This window comes from Oryza brachyantha, chromosome 8, assembly GCF_000231095.2.
Source record: "Oryza brachyantha chromosome 8, ObraRS2, whole genome shotgun sequence".
Taxonomy (NCBI): Eukaryota; Viridiplantae; Streptophyta; class Magnoliopsida; order Poales; family Poaceae; genus Oryza; species Oryza brachyantha.
The window spans coordinates 3,268,542-3,284,548 of NC_023170.2; the positions used below are offsets into that span (position 1 = coordinate 3,268,542).

The 16,007-nt window shown below is 39.6% G+C and overlaps 2 protein-coding genes across 2 annotated transcripts; both read right to left on the minus strand.

Annotated features, from left to right (window-relative positions):
* Positions 1-1,817: 1,817 nt before the first annotated feature.
* On the minus strand, positions 1,818-4,676 carry LOC102713842 (cinnamoyl-CoA reductase 1-like). Its single transcript, XM_040526957.1, has 6 exons — positions 4,444-4,676; positions 4,106-4,275; positions 3,600-3,785; positions 2,904-3,066; positions 2,431-2,620; positions 1,818-2,254 (listed from the first exon to the last, which is right to left on the minus strand). The coding sequence occupies exons 1-6, from the start codon at positions 4,589-4,591 to the stop codon at positions 2,122-2,124; spliced, it is 990 nt and encodes a 329-aa protein (XP_040382891.1). The 5' UTR covers positions 4,592-4,676; the 3' UTR covers positions 1,818-2,121.
* Positions 4,677-11,921: 7,245 nt separating this feature from the next.
* LOC102714116 (ubiquitin receptor RAD23d-like) lies at positions 11,922-13,129 on the minus strand. The gene has a single exon (XM_040527115.1). It carries the CDS (start codon positions 13,082-13,084, stop codon positions 12,302-12,304), a length of 783 nt encoding a protein of 260 aa, XP_040383049.1. The 5' UTR covers positions 13,085-13,129; the 3' UTR covers positions 11,922-12,301.
* Positions 13,130-16,007: the final 2,878 nt, after the last annotated feature.

Here is a 16,007-nt window from a genome sequence, read left to right on the forward strand (position 1 = left end):
TTCTGAAGTAATTGGTTACTACTTAGTATACAAAATAAGCCTCCAACTAAACTGTTCTTGATGAGATTATCATACAGTTGGCCATAGAGGATAAGGTATCCAGGAAGGATAGATAAGCTGGTGGCCATTTCTATGCCATGGCTGCAAGGTAACTCTGCATTGCAGTCTATTGCATTATTGGTTTCATGTACTAGTGAACTTTTGCTGTGGAACAGAACAGAGCATCGGGGCAATAGGCACTAACAAAGCAGCAAAGTCCTTTTTTAAGCAGGATAACAATCGAGATTCTCTGACATGTGTCCATCTGAATGGCATAACATCATGTTCAAATCTGAAATTCACTGAATTCATTTGCTCAGCATGGGTACAGTTCAGCTGGTGACTGATGACAGTTCCTAGTAGCAGCTGGCTAGCTATATCTCGCTTCTGCCAAAGTTGCTCTTTCAGTTGATAGGGTGAAGACCAGTGGAACAGTGCAACAACAACAACTTTTTAAGAAGCTTAGACCCCAGGCAATGTTAATTGGATGCTGCATTATTGAACATTTGAACTGGTATCGTGACAAAAGTGCAGTGGTAGAAGTGGTGCAAATGCTGAACACTGTAAATCTATAGCTACTTCATATCTTATTATTACATTGCCATCAAACTTGTGTATGTTTCTTTTCCTTTTTAAAATTGTAATAGTTGAAAATATAAGCAGATGTAGATTTAATTTATTTTATAAATAAATCATAACACAAACGTGCAAATAAACAGAACCATCTGATTCGATCTATACATATAATCAAAACTATTGCAATCTAATATAAATAACATTACTTAAACGTACCGATGATTTAGAACCGGGTCCTAAACTGGAGCGCTCGGAATAATAGTCACACGAACTTTGTATGACAGCACATATTGATGATGTAGCGTCGCGCACACGAAAGAAAGACATGCCGTGATGAGCGAATAGTGAGTAGTTGTGCCTAGCTGTTTTCAAAAACCTTATTCACCCTCTACCCATACGATGTCAAAGACTTGCTCTCCTAATCTGCCGGTGCACAACAATATTAAAAAAATGGTAAGAAGCGATATATACTTCTTAAAAATATTTGTTCAAAGGATGCAATTCGCTGCATAAATTTTCAGAACGGCGGTCCAGATTAATAGTAGGAATAGAAAAGCCATTGCTATCCAAATAAAAAAAAACTACTTTAGGACTAATACGGAAGAAATAAATTATAAGAAGGATGTTCGTAATATATACAAAGAGAAATAATCACAATGAAATGTGACAAATCCCTTACCATCTTCCATCCCCTCATATACAGCTGCTCAACGTAACAAATGGTCTGTTTAAAGGAGCGTCTTCCTTCCGTAACTTTTTTCAAAAACTGCAGCTGCCAGAAGCTGTCCCAAAGGTCCACAATTTCTATAAATCTATAGTTACAGATTTCAGAAAATGAACTAAAAAGCCAGAAGCTAAAGAAGATGAGTTTCAGAGTTTTTTGATATTCTCAGAAACTGGGTGTCAAACAGCTGCTTCTCAAAATCTAAAACTCCACTAAATAGGCCCAAAATTTAGTGATGTCAGTGCTCATCCCTAAACCTAACTCTAACCCTAAACCTTCTCAGATTTTTCCTTCGTCCTACCGCCTTGTATCAAGATGACGATCTATATGTGTTACCAGACGTCACCCCACATTGTTCTAGTTACTCATTTTAGGATGAAGTTCCGTGGACAAGAAACATGGCCTAATAAGGGTTACAGTAGTATCTCGATGCGTTAATTGACGCAACAAATCATCAAAATAATAACAGTTGCTGCATTTGAAATAATTGTCACAGTTTTTTTCTAAGAAAAATTTTATGCTTGTCTTGAAATGTGAGAATTGAGCGATTGTCATGAGCTAACAATCTCATCCTCTGCACTGCTATGAGGTTGGTGGTGTTCAATTCTGATATTACAATATGCAAAGGATATACAGCCTCCGAGTTCTTAAACATTTAAACAAATTGTGCTGAACATTTGATTCTTCAGTCATATTATTCCCTTAACCTAATGCCGTCTCCAGCTTATTCTTTGTTATCGATTACATGAATCTGCCTGAAGTTTTGTCCCTGTTGAATGCTCTCAGGTCAGAATCCCTGAAGCAATGTAGGACTCAAAGCTGTTCTTGATGGTTTCCTCTATGGGCCTGAAGGTCCAGCCTAGCTTCCGAAGTTTTTCTGAACTAAATGTGATGGTGTCTTCCTCTTCCACAAACCTACAGACGATCAAGACCCAAAAGCTTAAACCAAAGTCAATAGGATTCGGTTCGTTTCCTGAAGGGATCACGAAAAACTCTTGCTAAATAACGGCTAATTAAAAAGCAGATATGACACTTCTGGCGTGTACTAAGGAACAGAAAGAATATGTTTGCTGAGTAAGAGGATTGATTACCTTTTGGGATAAGGGAAATTTGGATATAAGCTCTTCGATATGTTTATTATGTCCGATAGTTTTCTTGGAGTTGAACTGCATAGGTATCGTCCAGATGCCTCTGGTTTTTCATAAGCTAAAAGAAGAGCATCAGCAACATCTCGGACATCCAATACACTCATGAGTCTGTTTTCAGCAGTCTCGCCGTCTCCTGCATAAGGACAATACGATGTTTCAGTATAGTATAGTCCCCCACTTAACTTCTGTACTGATAATACTGACTGAGTAAGGCATCTTCGTTTTTAAAAAGAACTGAAGTACTATATAGAAATGGATTTATCATTTATGTTGGAAAAAATAAACAGTGATACATTATCTTGTTCTTTTGTCAGACTGAACTTTTGAAAGAAAACTGACAACTAAACTAACTCTGCTATTATAGTATTTACTGGATGTAAAAGGCAAACTGAAATAACAAATTCAAGTTTCTCCACCTTTCATATAATCAAAGAACATTTTGATGCTTGTAGGTACTGTAGGCTTCATCAGTGGTCCAATGACCAGTCCTGGGCAAACAGTTACAATGTCCATCCCAGTTTTTGCTGCATACGCGAAAGCCTCACGCTCTGCCAGAGTTTTGGAAAGGTTATACCACTCCTATCAGAACAATAGCAGAGATATATTGTTAGTACAGTTGAAGATGATGTAATCTATCCCATGAATAAGAAAGCACCAGAAACTGTCTCCATGATTGGTGGATGAACCATTCTTAACCAGAATATTGTATTACTGAATCGATATAGAATGTGTGAAAGGAAAAGTGTCTTTGAATCAGGACAAGAAAAATTCAGATTGTGTACTCGTTTTTCTATATGAAGTGGAGTTCATAGGACAAAGTCTTTTATAATCCATCAATTCAGATTGTGGGCTCTTCCTCTGTATGTATTGGAGTTCATAAGACAAGACAGTTACTCTTTCTCTAATCATCCGAAGGACAGATGCAGATTAGCAAGAACTAACGACTAAAACGACAGTAATGTACTTGCAGGAATTGCTACAGTGGCAGATGTTCATCTGAGCATCTGGGAATACTCCCAATTTACCGAGAATCAAAAATTGCATGATCTGATGTTACAAAACTAGGAATGTTAGAACATGTACTACTTCATCAGTGCTATGAAGATGATTACCTCGCTCTTCCTGCAGAGCTCTTCATCTGACCAGCTGTCCTCGTTGAAAGGCTTACCTTTCGGCCATTTCGGATTGTTGAAAACTGCAGCAACTGAAGAAACCACGACAACTCGCTTCACTTTGGCTTCGTAGCTAGCTCTCAACACATTCAGTGTGCCTGTTACAGCCGGAGCTATTACATCTTCCTGCAACATGGTAATTTTCGTGGAAGTTACATACTTTAAACAGTTTGTACTTCTAAAAATTAACCTACTTCAGTATTATTATCAGAGTGATTTCACTGGCCGAAGGAGGTGTAAACTAGTAAATTCTGCCTGAAACATCTTTCACAAATATTATCTCAGCTTCATGAGGTAAGACTTTGTAGCGTTTTCTAAATTCATACGGATGCTAATGAATCTAGACATCTATATGTATATATATTGATCAATATATGAATTTAGGCGTAGCAAAAAATTCTTACTATATGCTCAGGAAGTTGTAAAGGATGCAAGTCAACTCTGACCTCAGGGTTGGTGGGTCGGCCGGAGGGCACAGGGCTCGCGACATGGAAGACGCCGTCGCAGCCGGCGATCGCCGACGCGACGCCGCCGTAGTCGAGCACGTCAGCCTTGAACAGCCGCAGCCTCTCGCCGGCGTTCTCCAGCGCCTTCAGATGGGCATTCTTGCCGTCGCCTGCACAAAATACTCTCTTGATCAGGAGCCCAAAATCTAGCTCTCGTCTCTAGCTTGTTCTAAATAATTCAAGTGACTAATTTACTGATCTCCTCCTCCTAGAAAGATGACATTTTGAAGAGAAAAAAAAATGGCGTCAAGATGGTGGACGGGTTCGTTTCGTCTCACCGATGTCACGGACGGTGCCGTGGACGACGACGTAGTGGTCCCGGGAGGAGAGGAGGAGCTCGACGAGCCGTGAGGCGAGGAATCCGCCGGCGCCGGTGACGCAGACGGCGGCGGCACTCCTGCTCGCCGTCGCCGGTGGAGCTTCCATGCTTTTCCTTTTTCGCTTCTCTGAGCTGGCCGCGCCGTCGATGAGGTCGCTTGCTCTGATCGATCCTCTGTGTGTTGTTGCGGCTAGCTTGCCACGTCGCGGCAGAGTTTGAGCGGTGTACGTACTTTGTTTGTAGCCAGGTCAACCACTTGTGCTCGCTCCCGTTTAGAAGTAATTAATTAAAAAAGCAGGTTGGATTCCAATAAAATTTAGGGAATCTTAATTACTACTAACAAACTACGGGGTCTACTCTCTGAAAAGATAAACTAGTTGAATCTGAACTGACAGCGAGCTTGAATTATGCTCTCAGAAATGTGAGAAATTATGCACTAAATTAATCATCAACAGAAGGGGATCGCCAAGTGGTGTTGAACTGCTGCTGAGTGCATGCTTAATTTCTCCTGCTCTCTTTTAATTTCTTGGTCAAGAGTGCCGTAACACTAGGCAATACTTTGGAGTTTTAGATTCCGTTTGAATTTTTCTCCCACGAGGTCGTTTGAAATAAGGAAAATATACCGTCGCAATCCAATAGAATGGAGACCCTTGCTCTACTTTTTCCACGAGATAAAACAATCCATCTTGAGCTAAAAAAAATTCCATGACTCCATTCTAGATCTGCCCATCTATCCCATGAATCTTACCGAGTTCTCTCGAAAAAAAAAAATCTATCCCATGAATCCCATCCCACGCCTAATAAGAATCCATTCAATTTTTTAATGGTATCCAAACCGTTGTTCTTTTAGTCTGTTAGGGGTGATTGGGTGGCTTGTTTCATAAAAAAATTAAATAAAATATTTGCAAATGGATTATAATTTTTTAATAAGATTTTTATATACATGTTTTAAAGATATTTAAAAGCCAATGTTGGAAACAAAACTATCGTGAAAAACCTGAAAATTTATTAAAATGTAAACTTTTACTTATAAACGAGCGAAAGAGAGGCCGTTAGTTTTTGGCTCTAGATGCATGTTCTATTGCTGTTTTTTTTTCTATTCCTAAACTTTTGCCTTTTCAGTTCCCAAAATTTTTCCAAAAACATCACATCAAATTTTTGGACACCTAAATCAAGCATTAAATATAGATGAATCAAAAAACTAATTGCACAGTTACGAAAGAAATCTTGAGACAAATCTTTTGAGTCTAATTAGCCCATGATTAGCCATATGTGCTACAGTAATCAATATATGCTAATGACGGATTAATTAGGTTCAAAAGATTCGTCTCGCGGTTTCTAGACTAGCCGTGAAATTCGTTTCTTCATTCGTTTCCAAAAGCCCCTTTCGACATCTGATCAAACATTTGACATGACACTTCTTCCAAAAATTTCCTTAATCTAAACAACACCTTTAATTCGTTTGTTCCAAACATGGCGTCCGGATAGATACTACTCTAGCCTTCTACTTTGACCGGAACGCAATTTGTCCGCATAATTCCAGCGAGGAAACGGAATAAATCAAACATGTCAAACTCACACAGGATCTTCTGTGGCTGAGATATAGAAGTATATGTGTTTTACATCAATTTTATTCTCGTTTTATGTTTCTCTCCGTTACAAACCTTTTGATATTACTATTATTATTATTGGGAGTTTTATTTCTAGTCAAGAAAGTTTATTGAGTTTTTATAACGATTTCATGTAGAAATGCTTTTTACTACATGCATGGATGGTATAGTCTTTTATGAAAAAATTATTTTAAGTTGTCATATGATGACAATAGCACAGAGGATCCTACCTTGTTTAGATGAACCTTGGTGGGTGCCACTCGATCGAGATGCTATTTAGTTCTTGCTTAGTTCCTAAAATTTTTTTTCAAAAATATCATATCGAATTTTTGGACATATAAAATAAATAAAGTATTAAACATAGATGAACCAAAAAACTAATTGTACAGTTATGGAAGAAATTTTAAGACGAATCTTTTGAGCCTAATTAGTCCATGATTAGCCATAAGTGCTACAGTGACCAACATATGCTAATGACGGATTAATTAGGCTCAAAAGATTCGTCTCGCGGTTTCTATGCTAGCCGTGAAATTCGTTTTTTCGTTCGTGTCCAAAAATCTCTTCCGACATCCGATCAAACATTTGATATGACATTTCTCCTAAAAATTTTCTCAATCTAAAAACCATCTTATCCAGAATCATGTCGCGATTGAACGGGCAGATGGCAGGACCGGCCGACCTGGGGATGCAGCCAATTTATGGATGCACGGAATTATGAACCAAAAAGACAAGATTTTATACAAGTTGTATGAGTTGCTTGAGTGCTTTCTGCTGCTCTTTTCTTGGTTAGAGTGATCCTACCTACCGACGGGGACGGGTAATTATCTCACGGTAAACTTTAAAAAGCTATAATTTAGCAATAGTTTATGCTATTTATTTAAACTTACTATGGTCATCGTGGTAGTACAGTAGCGGGTAGGTAAGCCAGTCTCATTATATACAGTTTTATCCCATCTTTTTTTAAAGAGTGTTACATCAGGGTTTCTTTTCCTAAAGTTTGATGGATAAAACACATCTCTCGGGATTTTCATCACAGAGTTTTATAGTCTAGTCATAACATTAATTAATCATTGCATGAGGACACGTACAAAGAGTCGTCTCTATCGCTATATACTCGCTGACATGGAAGAGAGAGGATAGGAGAGAGAAAAATGTTTATTTTGCATGGAGTCAGCAAAACATCGACTCTTGGTGCATAAAACGAGAAGACAACTAGAAAATCTGCTTTATATGTGTGCTGACTGTTATCAGAGATGCTGATGAGATGGATATGAATTGAGAATATATTAGCATGTAATTATGAAAAGTCGACTTGAAAGACTATCCTTTATACGAGGAGTTTTTTCTACTGACGTGGTTTAAGATAGAGCCTTAAACATACCATGAGGTTGTAATCAAGGGTGTCATAAATTATGCCGTCATTTGTATATATTACATGGTATGCATTCAGTTTTTCGACATGAAATCCCAAAAAATCACGTTCAGATGCAATTTTTCACACCCAGTGTCATTTTATTGGAGTTTCGTTTGCTTGAAATTCGGAAACAACACTCATAGCGTCTCATCTTGATGAAACCCTTGCTGAGACAGGACTGGACTATGGGATTTTAAACTACCGTTACAACCGTTTAGACGTTACGGCTCCCAACGTTTCGTTTTTCAGAAAAAAAATTAAAACATGTTTTCAAACAAAAACAATTTACACATGACACTTTTATATACGTGTCCCATAGCGATTCAAAAGTAAAAGTTGTAAAACAAATTCAAATTAAAAATTAGGTTTAAAAATTTTAAATTTTAGCTTATAAGTAATTGTAACTGCGGAAACCTACTAACACATGGCAGCCATGCGTGCATGCCCGTGAGTCGGCTGTCGGCGCTCTAGGCATCAACTACGCGAAGGGTGACGAGGGAGACGCCGCAGAGCAGGGCCGTGAAGAGGCCAAAGCCCGCCGCCGCGCTGGCTGCGCCGCCGGCGGCGAGCCCGGTAACGGCCAGCGACGCGGCAACGATTCCCGCCACTCCAAGCCCACGGCGCAGTACGTTCCCGGCGAGCTTGCCGCCACCGAAGGCCTGCACGCGTACGTCGGCATGTGCCAAAATTGTGAAGGAGAACACCAATGAGCAAAGCTAGTACGTACTCCAGTATTTTTGCAGTGCAGAAATCGAACCAAATTATAAGCTAGCTACCTCGTCGCCGCCGTCGGAGAAGGTGATCACGTGCTCCCCCGCGGACATGGCGGTCTTGTCTTCGTCCATGGCAGGCTCCTTGCCGCGCGCTGCGACCAGAAACCCGGGATGATCCTCTTCCGGAAGTGCTGCCGTACCGGAGATGCCGTAGAAGACCACGGCGGCATGACGGGGCGCGGCGAACATGTAGTCGTCCCCGTCGGCGCCGGCACGGGCGGGAAGGCGCGAGACCATTCCGCCCGCGCCAGGGCCGCCGTCGACGGAGGGGCGCGCGGGCGCGGCGAGGATGTCCTCGACGTCGCCTTGTCCGGTGGTCATGCCGCCGCGGACTCCGCTGTGCGTCATCTTCTCCGGCTCCGGCCGGCTACCGGCCGAGGGAGCGCGGTGGAGATTAGAGAACGGAGTGGTGCTGAAACTACTCCGGCCAGCAAGGTGTGTATAAGTATATATACCGGAGTAGAAATTCGTGCGGCCTGTTTACATTCTGAACTATTGAAGCTTCCGCGAAGTTTCCCTTGTTTAGTTTCCAAATTTTTTTTCCAAAAACATCACATCGAATTTTTGGACATCTAAATAAAATATTAAATATAGATGAACTAAAAAACTGATCACACAGTTATGTAAGAAATCTTGAGACGAATTTTTTAAGCCTAATTAGTCCATAATTAGCCAAAGTGCTACAGTAACCAACATGTGCTAATGATGGATTAATTAGGCTCAAAAGATTCGTCTCGCGGTTTCTAGGCTAGCCGTAAAATTCGTTTTTTCATTCGTGTCCGAAAACCCCTTCCGATATCCGATCAAACATTTAACGTGGCACTTTTCCTAAAAATTTTCTCAATCTAAACACCACATTATGTGTATTTCTCATGTAACGTCTCGGCACAGCTAGCTTATTGGGCTCCCAAAAAAAAAACACCTCCCGCACGCATTTTGTGCGAGGGCAAGGGTATAATAAGAGAAATTTAAAAAGTAATATAAGTATTAATTAGTTTTAAAATTTGTATGATAATTTCACATAATTTGGAGTAGATTATGGATGTAGACAGAACTTTAAGTCCTAACTGCCCGAGGTCTGATTCTGCCATTATGAAAGGGCACCACGACAAACCTTAGTACATTCCCTCAATTTGTGTATTTTCTTTATTTTTGCAAGCTTTTAATATTAACTTATTTTTTAAAACAAACTGTTCGATAACATATTTCCAAAATCTGCACCATTTTATGCCAAGCGTTGATGAAAAATACTTACTCCTCGTCTCCTACCTATTCCACGTTGCGCATGGTGAAAGTTGGAATTAGTTATCCGGCGCACGCCAAATTTATTTGAGGTGCTCTACGATATATCATCTATTTTTTTAATCAAATCGATCTTATTTACTGCTGTATTAATTGTTAATATTATAATATTTAAAGGTTAATTTATGATTTTTACCAACAATAATATTAATTGTAAAATACTATCAGCACAAAAATACCCGGGGGTTGTTTAGAGCCCCATGTCACATCGGATGTTTGAACAATAATTTGAAGTATTAAATATAGGCTAATCAAAAAACTAATTTCACTAATGAGAGCTAATCCATAAGATGAATTTTTTGAGCTTAATTAATCCATAATTAGCAAATATTTACTATAGCATCATATATGCTAATCATGGATTAATTAGGCGCATTAGATTCGTCTCAAGAATTAGTCTAAGATTATGGATGAATTTTATTTATAGACTATGTTTACTATTTATAATAAGTGTCCAAACATCTGATGTGATTATGGGCTAAAGTTTAGTCCATATAGAAACAAACACCCCTCAATGTATCTTACTGATGGAGTATAAGGAGCAAGTAAATATGTATGAATATTCCTTTCTGCTATCTTTGAAAAAAATCAGGTACCACGTGTTTAGACATCAAAATTGTAGCCTGCTTACGAAATTCCAATTTCTGCAGTTCCACAACTGCACTGGATCATCGTTGGCCCTCGACCGTACACAGTATTTTATTACTCGCTATCTGATCGAGTTGGTTGGGTTGCGATTAACGAATCGAGCACGCAAATCTGGGCATGCATTACATTAATCTGACGCAGCTATCATTGAAATTAATTGGGGTATCGAGGTAATCAAGTTGTCGTTTACTCACCATCAGCAGATGCCCTATGTCGTACATCAGCAAATGGATAATCTAGTATTGTATTAATATAGTCAGTTTAAGTTTGCTTAGCTAGATTAAAGCATTAGTAATTTTGTAAGCAACAATATTTTCAGTTATGGGTATAGTTAACTCCATTCGTTCTCCATAATTTTTTTTTACCCTTTTCTGGAATTTATGGCACATAGTAATTTCCGGTTTACTTCCTGATAAAGAATTAACTTGTGCAAGATGAAGTGAAAGATGAAAGGGGTAAGCCAAGCAACACATTTGCAAAGAAAAAATAATTATAAATAAAACATACATACATATATATATATATATATATATTCTTACTGACTAAAAAACAAGTTTGAAAAATAAAGTATGATAAAAAAACTTTAAAATTAACTCAAAATTAAAAATTAAAATTTTAAATTTTGTCAAATAAACTTAAGCACAAGTGAAAAGAAGCATATATATTCTGCCTTTTGACTTGGTGTACAACTTATGCTGGTGTCGGCCTAGCGACATTTCGATTGGCTTGATGGCCACGGAGATAAGAGGGCCGGCAATTGCAATGACTTGGAGTAGAAAGTCATCTTAAGGTTGGTGTTTGGGATAAGGGATTTATTTTTAGTCGTTTGTCCCATTGAATATTTAGACGCTTATTATAAATAGTAAACGTAGACTATTAATAAAACATATCCATAATCTTGGACTAATTCGCAAAACGAATCTATTGAGCCTAATTAATCCATGATTAGTCTATATGATGTTACAGTAAACATGCTCTAATTATGGATTAATTAGGCTTAAAAAATTCGTCTCACGAATTACCACTTATTTATGAAATTAGTTTTTTTATTAGTCTATGTTTAATATATCAAATTAGTATTCAAACATCCGATATGACATGGGGATAAAAAGTTTAGCCCCATCTAAATAACCTGTAAGGACATCGAAATCGTAACCGGACTCTGAAGCACTAGGGAACAAAAGTCATGGCAGAAGAGACAGTCCAGCTGGATGGAACATATAGCCTCTACCATCAATCAGCCATTAGTTCATCCTTGCCACACTAGTGAAGAAGTAATATTAAAATTCAAATTAAATGGGGACCAAACAAGAGGGAGTAAGAAAAAATGTAGTCGATCTAGTGAGATATGATAGTCAAGCAAACCAATCGCTATTTCAGGTCGCCTCTGAAACCAATTCAAACTTTGCTGCTGCTTATAAACGGCCATTTAGATTCGGTGGTCGTCGATGTCGTGATAAGCAAATTTCCTAACCAAATCGAAATATTCCATCCACTACGTATCTGCCATGTCAATATTGTTACCGGCCGGCGAGACAACGCCGCCGTCGGTCGCCGGTGCAGGGCCGTTCCTCGGCCGCCCATGGTGGCCAAGCTCGATCAGAGGTGTGCATTATAATATACTTACAGTTACACAATTTCAACTTTGTAAAACAAAGATGCACAATTTCATGTGTTCATGGAAGTTCTGTAGCAAATAATTAATTCAGGCCATATGCATCTATTACAGACACATACATTCTCATATAGTCCAACTAGACAAGACGATGATCAGTTGATCACGACGGCGAGGTTTTTAGCCTCTTAATTGCTGGCTTGATTTATTACTTCTCCATATTGACTTGAAGCAATAACTGTAGATTTGAAGAAAAACTGAGGAAGAAAAAGAAAGGCTAATATGTATAAGACTTTTTTTCAGATACTTATTACAAACGCAGACGCTCGTAACGTAATGTATGAACTTAACGAGTACATTCGAAGACTGAGCTGATTTAAACCCGAGTGAGTTGGTTTCACCTTAAAGTAATCTAACTAATTGGGCTAAGCCCACCTCGGCAAAGATGATGCCCATTAGCAGTCACGGTTTGTGAAGCTCACACGAATTGTGACCATAGAAACAGAGCAAATAAACATAACAAACAGCAAAAAGCAGAGCACCGGATGCGTGGTGCTAAAAATGATCCCGGTTGCCGCCGACGACGCGGCGATCGTACCGAACACGGCGAAATTCCGGCGAGCGAAGGCGGCTGCATCGGTTAGCACGGTGCAGCTCCGGGCTTCGCCTCTGCTCACCAGGAAAACGCCGGCCGTGATCAGGTTCACGCCGGCGACCGCGAGGGCAAAAAGAAAGAAGATCTTGATGGCGGCAGCGGCAGGGTCACCGGCGTTCACCGCCGCGGCGAGCGAAATCATGGTGACGAAGAGTCCGATGGCGGTTGCCCGGCGGGGGGCACCCCAGCCGCCGCCGCCGGCGCCTCCCCGGAGGCGGAGGGCGATGTGCAGGTTGGCCTCCTTCCTTATGCCGTACTCGGCGAGGGTGAGGCCGTCGTCGAGGTGCCTGCCGGCGAACATGAGCCGCTGCTGCTCCGCCGGGATGCCCTCCTTAGCCTGGATCCTGGCCTTGACCTCGCCGACGGTGTCCGACGGGTTCACCTCGAGCGCGAGCGCCCCGGCCGTCACCGTCTTCACGAAAATCTGCATCCCGGCGCCAGGCGGGGAATCTCCGGCCCCAAAACCCAATCCGCTTCCCGTTGCCGGCGCCGACGAAGCCGAGGCCGAGTCGACGGCGCTGTTTGACCGGAGCACCGCCACCGCCCCGGCCGACGGCTCCACCTCGCACGTGACAGTGCTCATCTTGAACAGATAATCACACAAGAAGCTAGCGAGCCACGACCACGATCGATGCGATGGAGAGGGGGGGCGCTGTTTGTATAGAGCGCTTGTACGAATTTATAGTCATGCAATGCAAATTGATTGTATGGATTAGCACATATATCTCCACCAAAAGTCCAGATTGAATTTTAGTCTTGAAAGTAACGTCCAATGTATATATGTGTCACGTGTGTACCTCCCATTTTCTCCCTAAACCAGTTTAGAATATTCATCAGATAAATGCGTGACTGTTTGTTAGGTTATATTGTCCCTTATTACCAGTATACATGTTTCTATTACGTTATCCTAGCTATTGTTCGTACGTGGTTTCATAGTTAAGCAAAGTTATTTGAGTTCGAATGAGGGGCATGGATTGTTCAAAATGAGTAATGTCGGTCTCGTGTTCTTACATTTTTAGGAGACTTAGGAGAAACTTTTATATTTGTTTTCAAAATTTACATATGCATATGATGCATTTGAAATAGTTTTGAAATATACTCGTCTCACCCTTTGAGAGGGTTTATTCATATAAACCACTTGAATATTCCGTATGTAAAACTTTATGTGCACATGCTCCCTACTGGCTGCCGCATAACCTAAGTTTTGCTCTCTTGCAGGGCGGTTTATATCAAAAACCCTCCCCGGAGGAGTGCACAAATATTTTTGTTAGAGATATGATCCGGATTATTATCTATAATGTATTTGGATTATAATATTAGTTTCTTACTGGATTTCTCCTAGCAGTTTCTCACTAGGAGTAGGAGTAGGATTAGTTTCCTAATAGGATTCTATAATCCTTTCCATAGACTCTTTGATTTCCCCATACATACATACATACATACATACATACATACATATATATATATATCCCTTGCAAGCTGCATGAGAATGGTGTGATGGCCCAGTTTATTTCCTTCCATTGTAATCATCACCTCGTGGTGATTACAGCTAGTTGGCACCCTTGGTTTTTTCCGTAAGGGTTTTCCACGTTAAATCTGTTTTTCGGTTATCTGGCCAATTTTCATAACAAGTGGTATCAGAGCGGAGATTCAATTTAGACCGATGATAGCTATATTCAAATTCTACGACCCGCGTTTCCATGGTTTATTTGATAGTTGATTTTTATTTCATTTACTATGTGTTGACGTCAAAAATGTGATCCGACATATCACACGCTAAGGCCTAGGAGTCGTTTCTCAGAATGCTCCAGTGTAGGACGTAAATTCTTAGAATGCGCGGGCGTGCCAGTCAGTTTGATCCTGCAACTGACAAGATGAAGAATAAAACAAGTCAATCGGCTATTGAGCCGATAGGTAACAAAATATCTAGCCGATCGGATGTTGATGTGTTGGCGTTTAGCTGATAGGCTAATCGATGGGCTATTGAAAGCTTGGATCGGCTGAGAATTCGATATAAATATACTTGAATAGTTAAATAAATGGTAAAATTCTTTGCTACGAAATCGGCCAAAACCAATTAACATGTAAATCTCATAATCCGATGCAACATAAAATAAATACTAATCTAAGTAAATCAAGCCGATCGGTGGAAACGTAATGCAAGAAGGCAGTCGGCTACTCCATCAATATAAATATGATGAACATGTTGATCGGCAAGGATCATCGGCTATAGACGGCAAATAGTCAATCAAGATCTATGAAATATCTAGTCTAGCTTACTAGGAGTAATCTTAGAAGATCGGATCAAACCAAGATAGTTCAAGACTATGCCTAGCAATGTCAGGCTAAATACTAAACAGATCTAGATCGCTATCAGGCCGATGAGCCGATGATTGATAACTTATCGGTTGGTACTCCGATAAAACAATGAGCAATATACATCAACATGATATAAACTATTTGATAGATGCAATCTAATAGATCGGATCAAACCGAGACAGTATTAAATTGAATATGTCAAATAGCAAATATCAAACCAATGTAAATCATTCAAAGTGATCGACTAGATCAACCCAAGATACAGAAGTAACTCAAGCAGAAACGGATACAATAACTAGTAATCACGCAACCAAATTAGAAGATCGGACTGAACCGAGACAATCCTAATCTAGCCGATGTAATTACTATGGCTGACGGAACGTAGGACTTACCCCTCCACCGGAGATCGAGACGATGCAGCCCCGTGTCAGGTGCCAAGTTCCGCCAGAGTTGAAACCTCGGTGAAGAGGGTGGCGATGCGCCGAGAGTGATCTAAATTATGATGTAGATTATTTACAATAACCCCGGACATACATATTTATACCCTCGGATGGATAGTAGTCTATATCGGACACAACACATGACTTCTAGTAGATAAAAGAAAATAACAAACTCTACCTCTAACATGACACACATCTCCTAATAGATAAAAAGAAACAATAAGTCATGATCGTACTCTAACTCTCTTGGAAATAAAGGAAAATCTTAAACTAACTTTAACTACTAGATAAAATTACGCCGTCAAGCCTTTGGTCTTTACAATTCCTTGTTGGATTCGAGCTCTTTCGGATAAAATTTTCATCTGTGATTGCACCTTTTCTTATCAAATCCAGTAAGGAATTTTACCAAATTTTGTTAACAACTAAAAAAATTATAAAACCTATATGACAATGAAATACACTGACATAAGTTCAAACATATTGTCCCAGATGTATTTGCATCACTAATTATATATAGATTTTATAACTTTCTCTGACAGAGAATAATATATAATTTTTCTTACATTTCTACAGTGCTGTTTGTTTAACACTACATACTTTTACTACCTCCATCCCTAAATATTTGACGTTGTTAACTTTTTTATAAACATTTGAATATTCGTCTCATTCAAAAACTTTTATCAAATATGTAAAACTATATATATACATAAAAGTATATTTAACAATAAATAAAATAATATAAAAATA